At 60.2% G+C, this 11,096-nt stretch overlaps 2 protein-coding genes across 6 annotated transcripts in view; both read right to left on the reverse strand.

Annotated features, from left to right (window-relative positions):
- Positions 1-4,857, reverse strand: part of KMT2B (lysine methyltransferase 2B) — a 21,191-nt gene extending 16,334 nt beyond the window's left edge. Inside the window, exons 1-5 of one of the 4 annotated variants that reach the window (XR_010344291.1) lie at positions 4,479-4,841; positions 3,324-3,396; positions 1,062-3,082; positions 410-523; positions 157-307 (exon numbers count right to left, since the gene is read on the reverse strand). Coding sequence is in view for 3 of the 4 variants with exons in the window: in XM_021676572.2 (XP_021532247.2) it covers positions 157-307; positions 410-523; positions 1,062-3,082; positions 3,324-3,396; positions 4,479-4,841 (2,722 nt within the window). In the remaining variant the exon portion in view is untranslated. Of the gene's footprint in view, positions 1-156; positions 308-409; positions 551-1,061; positions 3,083-3,323; positions 3,397-4,478 lie in introns of those variants that run through there. The other 3 variants (XM_021676572.2, XM_021676571.2, XM_064381464.1) reach the window with 3 other exon arrangements.
- Positions 4,858-5,813: 956 nt separating this feature from the next.
- Positions 5,814-9,506, reverse strand: ZBTB32 (zinc finger and BTB domain containing 32). Of its 2 annotated transcripts, none has more exons than XM_064381465.1 (6): positions 9,374-9,506; positions 7,328-8,303; positions 7,009-7,082; positions 6,829-6,897; positions 6,539-6,703; positions 5,814-6,362 (listed from the first exon to the last, which is right to left on the reverse strand). In XM_064381465.1, exons 2-6 carry the CDS (start codon positions 8,203-8,205, stop codon positions 6,088-6,090), a joined length of 1,461 nt encoding a protein of 486 aa, XP_064237535.1. In that variant the 5' UTR covers positions 8,206-8,303; positions 9,374-9,506; the 3' UTR covers positions 5,814-6,087. The 2 variants fall into 2 exon arrangements, with proteins under 2 accessions (XP_064237535.1, XP_064237536.1); XM_064381466.1 differs by having other exon boundaries at positions 5,819-6,362; positions 6,539-6,682.
- Positions 9,507-11,096: the final 1,590 nt, after the last annotated feature.

Below are 11,096 nucleotides of genomic sequence, written 5' to 3' on the forward strand. Positions count from 1 at the left end.
CCAAACGAAGCTGCTGTAGGACCTAGTGCTCCAGCCCACTTGCCACCTAACCCCCAGCGCCTGACTTGGCTCCCTCTCTCCTAGGCTTTTGGTGCATGTCACCCAAGTGTGGAGTCATCCCCAAACCTCACGTGGCTGTCCAGTCTCCCCACCTACCCTCTGTGGCGAGGTCCTGCCGATCCCGGAGAGGGAGGGCACTGAGGCGAGGGACATCTTCAGGCACCATGGCCCGGGCCTGACCCAGGGCCACAGCAGCATGACGGCAGACATGTTTAATGCGGGGACCTTGCACAGGGGACTCGGGACCCTGGGAGAGAAATCAGGAATGTGTGTGGGCAGCTGCTGCTTGTGCTCCCACAGCCCCGCTCCTCCTGCCAGCCTTCTTCGGAGCCCTCGTCCTGATGCATACCGAGGGCCGCTCTCTCTTAGCTTCCATCGACTCATCTTCTGACCAGAGGGGGCCTCTGTCGGAGATCTGCTTGACAGCCCCAACCACCTCCTCCATCTGCCCTCCAGAGCTCAGCTGGCAGGGAATGAACAGGGTCAGGGGCTGGATTGTGAAGAAAGATAGGGACAGGGGGCAGGGCGTGGTGGCTCATGCCTGTAATCCCAGCACTTTGGGAGGCCAAGGCGGGCAGATCACAAGGTCAGAAGTTCGAGATCAGCCTTGCCAATATGGAGAAACCTCATCTCTCCTAAAAATACAAAAATCAGCCGGGTGTGGTGGCAGGCGCCTATAGTCCCACCTACTGAGGCAGAAGAATCGCTTGAACCCCGGGAGGCGAAGGTTGCAGTGAGCCAAGATCGCACCACTGCACTCTAGCCTGGACAACAGAGCAAGATTCCATCTCAAAAAAAAAAAAGAAGATAGGGATAGGGCACTAGCACAGGGAAGGATTGGGGCTGGGGAGGAACACAGGAAGGTGGGGGATCAGGGAAAGGCTGGTTCTGAGGGTTCCCCACAATGCTGGAAAGTGTCCAGGGAGGTGGGAGGTTAGGGGGCTGCAGACAATGGAGGCTGGATGGATGGGTGTGCAGCTGGGCCCAGGCACCATACTCACCGGCATGGAAGCTGCCACCTTCTGCTGCTGCTGCTGCTGGTCGATCTTGAATAGCTGCACTTTGGCTCTCTTGAGGAGGCTGAACATTTTCTCCTCTACCCCAGATAGCGGCAAGGAACCCAGGCCAGAAACGCGAGCTTTTTCCAAGGGAGGCATCTGCTGTGGTGACGGTGGTGGCTGCAGCTGTGGCTGTGGCTGCGGTGGCGGTAGTGCCTGGGGCAGGAGCTGGGTTTGCAAGGCCTGCAGGGGCTGCAGTAGCTGAGCCTGAGGTTGTGGCCCGTTGCTCAGAGCTGGGGCCCCATGAGGGGACACCTCGGCCTTAACAGGAGTGGTGACCACAGGGGCGAATCGAGGCAGGCTGAGGTGGTTGGTTCGGCCCAATGCCCGAGGCTCAGGCTCAGCCGGAGAGTCATCGGCGGGAGGAGGCTCTGGCTCAGGGGCTTCAGGAGCCCCAAGGGGAGGAGGAGTAAGCACCGATTCGTAGATCTTCAGGTGGGCTTCGCTTGGGGTAAACTGAGGGGCCCGAAGGAGTAGGGGCCTCCGGGAGGAGGTGGCAGGAGCAGGGGGTGGGGAAGGGACCGGGGCAGGTGGGGGGGCTGGGGGAGGAGGGGGCAGCTCCCGGGTCAGTGAGGTCCAGCGAAATGTGGGTTCCCTTAGGATGGACCGTCTCTTCTCAGGGAGAGGGACTGGGGTAGATGGAGGAGTTGGGGCATGTGGTGGAGAAGGGGCTGGTGCTGGTTCCTGGGGAGCAAGTGGGGAAGTGGCGATGGGAGGTCGCAAGACAGGTGAGACCTCCAACTTTGGGGGTTTGGGGGGGTCTTCATCCATAAATCGCCGGGGTGTCTTGATGACACGGGAGGAGCGAGCACTCACCACAGGCATAATAAACTGCCGGATGTTCTTCAGGAAGGTGGTGCTTTTGGGGGCCACGGTGGGACTGTCCTCTGGAGAGCCTCCCGTGGCGGTGCTGGGGGTTGGAGTGGGAGGAGAGGTGCCCTCTGGCCCTGCCCGAGCAGCTTCCCGCTCCGCCCGCTGGCTGGGAGTCAGAGGAGGCCGGCCCCTCTTCCTGGAGCAGGTAGCTGGGACCACAGGAGGAGGGGATTCTTCCTGCTCCTCTTGGGGAGGAGGCTGTAGAGGGGATGGCAGGGGTGGTGGGGACACTGGGGGTGGTGGTGGAGGGCAGAGTGGGGGTGGGGGTAGAGAAGATATCAAGGGGGGTGGGAGGGGTGGAGGAGGTGAAGGGGCTGGAGGTGGCGGTGGCAGCTTTGCCTCTTCCTTGTCCATGGCTGGCATCATCTCCTCAGCTACAGCTCTTTCTTCCTTCTCTTTTCCCTCCTCGTCTTTTTCCTCTTCTTTCTTCTCCTCTTTCTCATCATCCAGCTTCTGCTCCTGCTTTTTCCAGCAAGGGCTCCCTCCCTGTCCAGATCCAACTCTTCTTTGGGGGGCATTCTGCCAACTTTCCTCATGTTGACCTTGACCCTGACCCGATTCGAGTCCCAAGGACAATTGTCCCATCTTCACTTTTTTGGCCCTTGAAACAAACTTGATCACAAAGGGGAGCCCACCTCGACCTCGGCCCCTGCCTCCACGGCCTCCGCGGCCTGACTGTCCTCCACGCTTGGGGGTCCCAGGTCCTGGACCAGGCCCCTCCTTGCACTTCCAGCTGCCAGTTTGGTGTTTCACTGGAACCACAGGAGGTGGGGGCTCAGGTTTGGGGATTGTCACAGCTGCTTCTGCCAACATTACTGCTTGTTGCTTCCTCCTGCAGGGGCCTGCTGGCCGTCCTGGGGGCCGTCCCCGAGACCGGCGCGGGGTAGAGGGCTCACACGTCCGGCTCCGGGGTGCTGGGGGTGCCTGGGCCCGCCGGAGAAGTTCAGTCAGTGCCTGCACCATCCGTTCTGTGCCTTCCTCGCCCCGTTTCCGGGCAGGGGTCTTTGGGGGGGTAGGAGCCACATCTGCTAGGCGAGGAGGAGGAAGTGGGGTCGTCTTATGCTTGCGACCCCGACCTCGGGGCGCTCGACCTAAAAGGAGAACAGTTGTGGGGAGATGGATCAAGCCGGCCTGCAGACCAAGGAAGGCGCTCCAGGAGGGCAGGGACTAAGTTTTGCTCGTGTGTTTCCCCCACTGCCCAGCCTAACTTGGACTCTGAACACAGAACACACTCGGCAACTGACAGAGACTAGCTGAACAGGGAAGAGCTGACACGAAGGACGAGGATAAATTCCTGTGACGCTACAGAGGTGGAGTTCCCCCGTCACTCACCTCGCTGGGATCGGAGCGCAGAGCGCAGAGAACTGGGGGCCACATCTTCATCTGAATGAAAACCCTGAAACTCCTGATTTAGGGGACCAGGGGTGGAGGGGAGAAACAGCAGTCAGTGCCAAAGCCCTCGGTCCACCTCAGGTATCGAGGAATATCCCCAGTTCCCACTCAGCATACCCATTCCTATTTTAAAAGATTGAAAAAGGCTCAAAGGTCAAGGGGAGTGGAAGACAGGGTCTCTCCCTAGGGTTGCAGACACCAGGTATTTCCAACCCCGATCCCCAGGGCCGGACCACGCCAGCACGGCCAAAGCCATGGCTCACTGGCCCAGGAGAGAAGACAACAGGGTCTCCTCTGAGAAGGCAGCAGGCCCCTAACTCAGATTCCAACTCAGGCCAAAGCGGGACCTCCACAGACACCCTTTCGGGGCACGACTTCTTTCTGAATTAAATTGGGAACAGGGGTCCACAAGTAGAGGGGCAGGGAGAGCATCAGATGCCTTTCGCACAGGCTCCACTGCGAGCCCTCAGGTGGTTATTAACCGTCCTGGGTAAAGCAACCCCCACCTTCCTGCCTGTTCTCAAAGGCTGGGGAGAAATCCTGAGCTGAGCTCTGACCTGCCAGAGTGCCCAGTCCCAGTCCCGGCCTTCATCCCACTCCTGTTCAACCCGAGCCCAAAGAGGATGCCCTCCACCACTCCAGCTGAGATGCCAAGAGGAAGTGGGCCCTGGAGAAACCAGGAGGTTGCGAGGCCCGGCGGGGCAGCCCACAGGTAAGAGCCCAGACAGCTCCAGTCCGTTCGCCAAGGCCACGCTGCCGCTGTCAACCACTACTGGCCGGAGATGCAGTACCCACTGCTTCCTCGCCCAAACCTCCACTGCCCTAGCTTTGCCAGCTGCCGAAAAGCATCAGCCCAAGACACTTCAACAGGACCGGCATCGGGCGCGAGTGCCCGGCTGCAGCCGGGGCTTCTCTACCCACCTCCAGAGGCCCTTTCCCCCGGAAGCTGCATGCAGTCTCCCTCCCTCCGTGCCTCGTCTCTCCGAAGGAACCCTGAGAACCCGGCCTGCCCACGCCGCCCCCGGGGCAACCCAGACCCCTGGAAGCTCTGGCCTCCGCCCCACCCGGCGCCGGGGACGCCTCCGACCGCCTCACCTCCTCGTCGGATTCCCCGTCACTGCTCTCCTCTTCCAGCAAGCAGCCCCGGCTCGAGCCCCAGCCCCGGCCCCGACCCCGGCCCCGGCCCCGCTGGACCCGCGGACCGGCCCACAGGCGGCGGAGTCGGCGCAGGCCCCGGCGGAGCCCCAGCAAACGGAGCAGGGCCGTGTCCTCCCCAGGCTCGGCTCCGCCCGGCCCCGTCGCGCCACCGCCGCGCCGCAGAGCTACCCGCACTCTTTCGGCTCCGTTGCCCCGTCCGCCGCGGCCCCCGCCCCCGCCGGCGCCCCGCGGCCGGCCTGGGAAGCGGCCCCGCGCGGAGCCAGGCCCGGGGCAACTGCCGCCGCCCGCCGCCGCCGCCATCTTGGCACCGTGAGAGGGGCCGGGGAGGCGGGGGGAGGGGCGGCCCGTGCGCAGGGGCGGGGGGAGGGGAGAGAGCGGGGGCGGGGCGGCCGCGGCGCACGACAACAACCAGCGCCGCCGCTGGGCCGCCGGGGGCCGGGGGCCGGGGGCCGGGCCGGCCACGCGCGGGGCACCACGGGAGCGGGAGTCCGCGGCCGGCCGGCGCCCTCGGACCGCGCCTGGGGAGCACAGACCCCGCGTCGCGGCTGCAGAGGGGCGAGCCGCGGGGGCCTCCGGGAAATGTAGTCCGGATGCCTCGCTTCTTTCTCCGGCAGCCAGGGCGCGAGGGCAGAGACTGCGGGGGTTCCTGGCCAGGACCCGGAAAGCGGGTTGCCGGGCCTCCAGGAGGTGTGGTCCTCGCCCCAGGCTCCTCCCATTGTTCTTGGCTAGGCCGGCGGCCCGCGTGGACTACCACTCCCAGGGTGCCGCGGGCTCGGGCCTCGGGATTCTGAGGCCCTGGGAAATGCAGTTCGTGGCTGCTGGAGGTGTGGGCTGGAGAAGGAGCGGTGGAAAGCACATTTAGTCTCGGTTCCAGGCGCGACCCGGCGGCGGTTCGGCACGGCTTGGAGGAAAGACGCCGGAAAGGCCGCGGTCTCGGGGTCAGTGTGCTCCAGGAGAGTAAGCGGATGGCCGAGAGCAAGGTCGGAGCACGCGTTCCTCTCCCACCCTGGGCCGAGCGCGCCCAGATCAGACTCCTCACGCCGTGGATTGCAGTGGAAGGGGCGAGTGACTTGCGGTCGCACAACCCCCACCAGCCCAGGACCTGCCGCGAGGTGTACCCGGACACCGAGTCCTCGCGGCCGGCTGCCTCCGGGGAAGGATGGGGCGCCTTGGGGTTGGAGGAAGTGTCTACTCCGCTGGACCACCAGGGGCCGCTACACGACAAGGGGCGTGGGCGGGGGTGTGCACAGACTAAACTCGGCTTTCTAGTCCTGAAGGGACAACACAGGAAACTCTTTATTATGCTGATGCGATCGACAATCCTCCTACCGTTAACCTTCGCTCCTGCACACTTCAGTGCCCTCGCCCTGTAGGGCTCGCTGGCCTGGGCTTCTGCGACCCGCGATCGTCCGGGAGAGGGCACTCGGCGCCCTTTCTGGGGCGGAATTTGCTAGGCCGCTGTAGCAGCAGTGCCAGGTCAGAAGCCGAGCCAGCCGGCTTTTCGTTCTTTAATTGGACTCTTGGCTGAGACGCTACCGACACTCCGTCAGGTGGTGGAGGAAGGGGGACAACAGAGAGAGGTCGAGGGCCGGGACGGTCTCGAGGAGGAGTAGAGGAAGGTGGAGCGGATGGTCCATCCGGGCGGGAGTTGGCTGGGCGAGTGGCCGCGCATGTGCGCTTGCATGGAGGCCAGGCTGGGACAGCCGGCCCCACACAGAGGGCAGCGGTACGGAGCAGCCCCGTGCGTCCGCAGGTGCTTGGTCATGGCCGAGAAGTCCCGGGAGCGCTGAGGACAAAGGCTACAGGAGAAGGGCTTCTCTCCTAGGGGAGAAGGGGAGGCCGGTGAAGGAAGGAAGAAGTGGGCAAAAGCTGGCCAAGTTAGGGGGTACATCGGGCCACGGGGAGAGGGGATTGCGCAGGAACTGGGCACGCAGGGGGAGACTCGGAGCGGAGTTGCAAAGAAAGCCGACAGTTCACACAGGGCTGGGCGCCCATACCTGTGTGGACTCGGTAGTGCGTCTCCATCTGATGTTTGAGTGAAAACCTCTTTCCACAGACAGAGCACGCATAGGGCCGAGATCGAGCAGGAGGGGCCGGGGGAAGGTGCGGGCGAGGTGGGCAGCCTGCCTTGCCCTCATGACCTACACAGGTTGCAAGTACACCTGTGGGGAACAGAGAAGGCAAAGGAGGGCAGGGCCAGGGACCCAGCGCCAACTCACTGTACCATTCAGGCAAGAAATCAAGGGCTACAATGGGGCTGAGGCACGAGTTCCCCCGCCCGACTCACCTGTGTGCCCCTGATCAGACTCTTCCATCTCCCCAGGGCTGAGCTGTGTGGGGTCCTGGGGGAGGGAACCTAGAGGGAACAGAGGGAGGTAGGTAGGGGCCCTGCTCAGGCTTGACTCCTGGGCCCCACCCCAGAGAAGAGACCATGTTGCAGGTGTATGCAGGACAGCTCGAGGCTTACCTGGAGTGGGGCTGGAGGAGGCCAACTGGTTCTGGCTCCAGTGCCCTTTGGGGGCATTTAGGGACAGTGGGATCCTGGGATGGGGTGGGGAAGAGTTACAGCCTTGGCTAAACCTGGGAGCCTGGCCCCTTGCTGAAGAGGGGGTGTCCCAAGACCTCCCGGGGGCTGTCTTTGGCATGACCAGTGGTAGCAGCTTCTTGTCCCATCCCCAGCTCCGGAACTGTGCAGTAGAGATCCGGTGCCCTTCCACCCAGCAGGGCTGCCCCTCCTGGGCCACGCCCTCCCAGCCTGGAGAGAGAGCACTAGGTCCTCCACTCACCTGTGGTCCTGCCAGAGCTCCTGCCAGGCTCCAGTGGTGGGGGCACTGTGGGAGAAGGGAGTGCCATATCTAGGCGGCACCAGCAGGATGCTCCACAGGGCAGGCTGGCCCCCCACCAGCCAAGGGGCCTCAGCCCACCAGGGTCTGGGGGTGATGCTGGTTTGGGGGAAGCCTGCTGGGGTAAAGGGGCCAGGGAGCTCCCATAGACTTTCCTCGGAACGCCCTGGATTCTCCCTCACCCACATGAGCACTCCTTGCTTCCCATCTGCTCCCCTGTGGCCAACAGGGGCTTGGAGGCGGTTCTCCTTTGACCTCGTCTGCTCCCCCTGAGCCTCCTGCGTTGTTCCTGCCTTCTCGGAGCTGCCTCTTGGTGGCACCTGCTTGTGCAACGTCTGTTGTCTCCCACCAGTTCGAGAAGCCTGCTCTGGTTTCTGCTTCTCTCTAGGGTCCCCCAGTTCTCTCTCAGGATTCCGTGAGGGTTTCTCTGGCTCCTCCTGGTGTTTCTTCAGGCCTGGATCTGGCTCTTTAGCCCTGTCTCCTCGAGCCCTTTGGCATGCCTCTTCCAGGGACTGTACCCCCAAGGCCCTGGCCGCCTCCTCAAGGGGTCCTAGCTCCTCAGGCTGCAGCTCTATACTCTCCCCATACACAAAGTGCAGGAGCTGGGCAAAGGTGGACGTGCCGATGCCTTCTCCCAGAGCCCACTGGCCCCTGCGGCCCAGCTGCTGGCTGACACCTGCTAGCACCAGACTGTGGGCGGGGAACTCCTGGCTCCCTACAGTGATCAGGGTATCACATAGTGCTGGCCGGAGCCTTGCTGCTAGCTGTACCAGCCGATCAGAGCCATAGGGGCTGGGCAGCCTTATGGGGGGCAGGGGCATTGTTCTTTGCTTGGGAACCAGTCTCAGAGGCTCTAAGAGAAAGGCCACAGTGTGAGGTCCATGGTTGAAAAGGGAGGGAGGAACATCTCATCTCAAGCCTGTGGATGTGAGGGGAGAGAGTGTGAGTTGGTGGTCCTAGATCAGAGCCCTCTGTCCTGATTGAGCAAATAGAGTAACCCAAGAGAGGATTGGAGCTTATCCAGAATCATAATGGGTAGGCATGGTGGCAAGAGAATGGAAATTAGACCAAATTCAGGACTTACAGAGCAAGGGCCAGGCAGTTAACAGAAATATCTGGTAGTGGGTTTAAGACAGGCATATGGGACGTGTGCCCATTAGCAGTCTCTGACGTAAAAGATAGCAGATACTGCCACTTCTGCTTCTCCAACCCCCTCTGCAGGGAAACACCTCTGCGCAAGCCAGGCTTCCCTCACTCCAGAGAAAAGGATCACCACAAAACCCAGTCAACCCTGGCACTAAGGGATGGAGCATGACACAGTGTCACAGGAGAGCTTAGAGAGCTAGTGGGTCCTCCCCCACAAGCCCATCTCACTGGAAAGGCAGAGACAGCAGCATGATAGGGAACCTGGCTGCAGGAGCAAAGGTGCTAAGGCATCTGGCAATCATCACCCTGAAGCTGAAGCTTCTAGAACACATCCTCAGGGAAGGAACCAGACATTCCCATCCGGAGAATGAGGAAAACAGGTGCAGAAGCCACAGGAGAGGACCCTCCAATGATGGAGAGAGGTTTTGGAGAATGGACCCCTGGGGAAATGGGAGGAAGCGATGTGGGACCTGGAGATAGGGAGGCTGAGGCTGTTTCTGCTCAAGATTCGGATAAGGAGATGGTTTAATTTGTTTTTCATTAGACAAAAAGTGAAGAATAGGAAGACCACACCCAAGAAGGCAGGAGTTTCTCACACATCAAAACCACCGCATTGGCTTTTAAGAAGAGAGCTGGGAACCCAGATACCAAAAGAATCAGAACCCAAATGTCTTAGCACCCAGCAGGCAGAGTTCTAGGGGCAGGCTCCCTGCGCAGGGGCCCTTGTGGGAGGGAGGGCTACATTTGGACACCTCAGGGAGAGGGTTCCAGGTTGGCAGGGAGGGGACAGAAAGAGAGTTGTGATCGGAAGAAAGTCTCAGCTGGGGAGAAGCCATCACTCACCGCTTGTAGCTTGCTCCAGGACACCGCATGCTCTGAACTGCTGTTGGGGCTCCTGGGGCCCCCCTGGAGCTAGCCCCGCCCCTGACCTCACAGGCCTCCATTGGATGTCCCAAGTATCAGTCTGCCAACATACCCCGAGGGGGTGGGGTTTTCTAACCCTGCCTCTGCCTTCTGCCTGCAGGAGACCACCCCCTCTGCTTCCAGAACGCACACATTCTACCCATAGCCTCCTGTCTCCTCACTTCGTTTGTGAACTCCTAGAGTCAAAGAAATGTAATTGTGGCATCAAGGACCTTGGAATCATCAGACCTGCCTTTGAATTTCATCTCTGCCATTTACTAGTTGAGTCATATTGGGCAGGTCACTTCTCTGGGCCTCAGTAACGTCATGCATGAACTAGGGATAATCTCTGCTTACCTCATTTGGAGGTGGGGTGAAGAGGAAGTGACATGACGAATATAAGCGTGGTTTGTAAGTACACAGTGACATTCAGTGGTGTGGTGGTTTCTTAGAGATGACAGCAGAGCGCACAGCTGTTTCTGCTACCCCAGAAGGAAAAAGGACTGAAACATTTGGGTCCCAAGAATAGGGTGGAGGAGCCAGAAGCTGGCCTCCTCCCTCTCCCTGTCTTGGTACAGGGAAGCCTCACTTGCTGGTTGGGAATGACCCCTGTCACCTGGGGGGCTGGGTGTGTGAGTGACTCAGATCCTCCTATCAAGCTCTGAAAGGGGCAACCCCAGGAAGGACCTGTGGTGGTCTTCGAAGTGAAAACCTCCTTTTCTTGGGCGGATGACAAATGTCATTTCTCTGAAATCAGGACTTGGGTTTCTTTCACTTCCTGCCCAAGGGGTCAAGGTCCCCGGAGACCTCTTTTCACACTTTAGTACTCTTTAATATCTAGGGAAGGGATGAGGTCTGAGAGGCTCAAGTTTCTTTTTCTGTTTGTCATTATTCTGTTATCCCTGATGCTATAGCAGAATTTTCATTTATCCAACAAATGTTGATGACACATTTATTTTGAGACAGGGTCTTGCTCTATTGCCCAGTGGTAGGATCACGGCCCACTGCAGCCTTGGCTTCCTGGGCTCACGTGATCCTCCCACCTCTGCCTCCTGAGTAGCTAGGACTACATGTTTGAGCACCATGCCTAGCTAATTTTTAATTTTTGGTAGAGACAGGGGTCTCACTATGTTACCCAGGCTGCTCTTCAACTCTTCGGCTCAAATGATCCTCCTGCCTCGGCCTCCCAAAGTGCTGGGATTACAGGCGTGAGCCACCGTGTCCAGCAGATAAAGCATTGATGCTATGTGCCTGGCATATCATATACGCAGCAAATGATGGAAGATAAACAAGTCAGGCACTGGCAGGCTGCTCTGGTTCCCCATAGGCTTCCCTTAAGGGAGGAAGATCTAAGAGTCCTGGTCCCCTCCTAGACCCAAATATTGTCTCTGACTCCCATTTCTCCCTTTGGCTCCAGGACCCCCCCAACTGTTGAGAGCAACCTCCCACTCTCCAGGACCACCACGCCTTCCCTCTTATTCTAGCATGGGTGTGGGTGGGTGTTAACCCTTCCTAGATCAGACAGGGTGTGTCAATGGGTGAGGCTGGCGGAGGGGCAACAGGGTGGTGAGAGGGGAAGATGAGTCAGAATGAAAGGGAAAATGCAAATGTGAGAGCCGTGTTCATCTGCTACTCTGAACGTTAAGTATTTTCCATTTCTAAG

This window comes from Aotus nancymaae, unplaced genomic scaffold, assembly GCF_030222135.1.
Source record: "Aotus nancymaae isolate 86718 unplaced genomic scaffold, 86718_ANA_hifiasm-v0.15.2.pri h1tg000028l, whole genome shotgun sequence".
Classification (NCBI taxonomy): Eukaryota; Metazoa; Chordata; class Mammalia; order Primates; family Aotidae; genus Aotus; species Aotus nancymaae.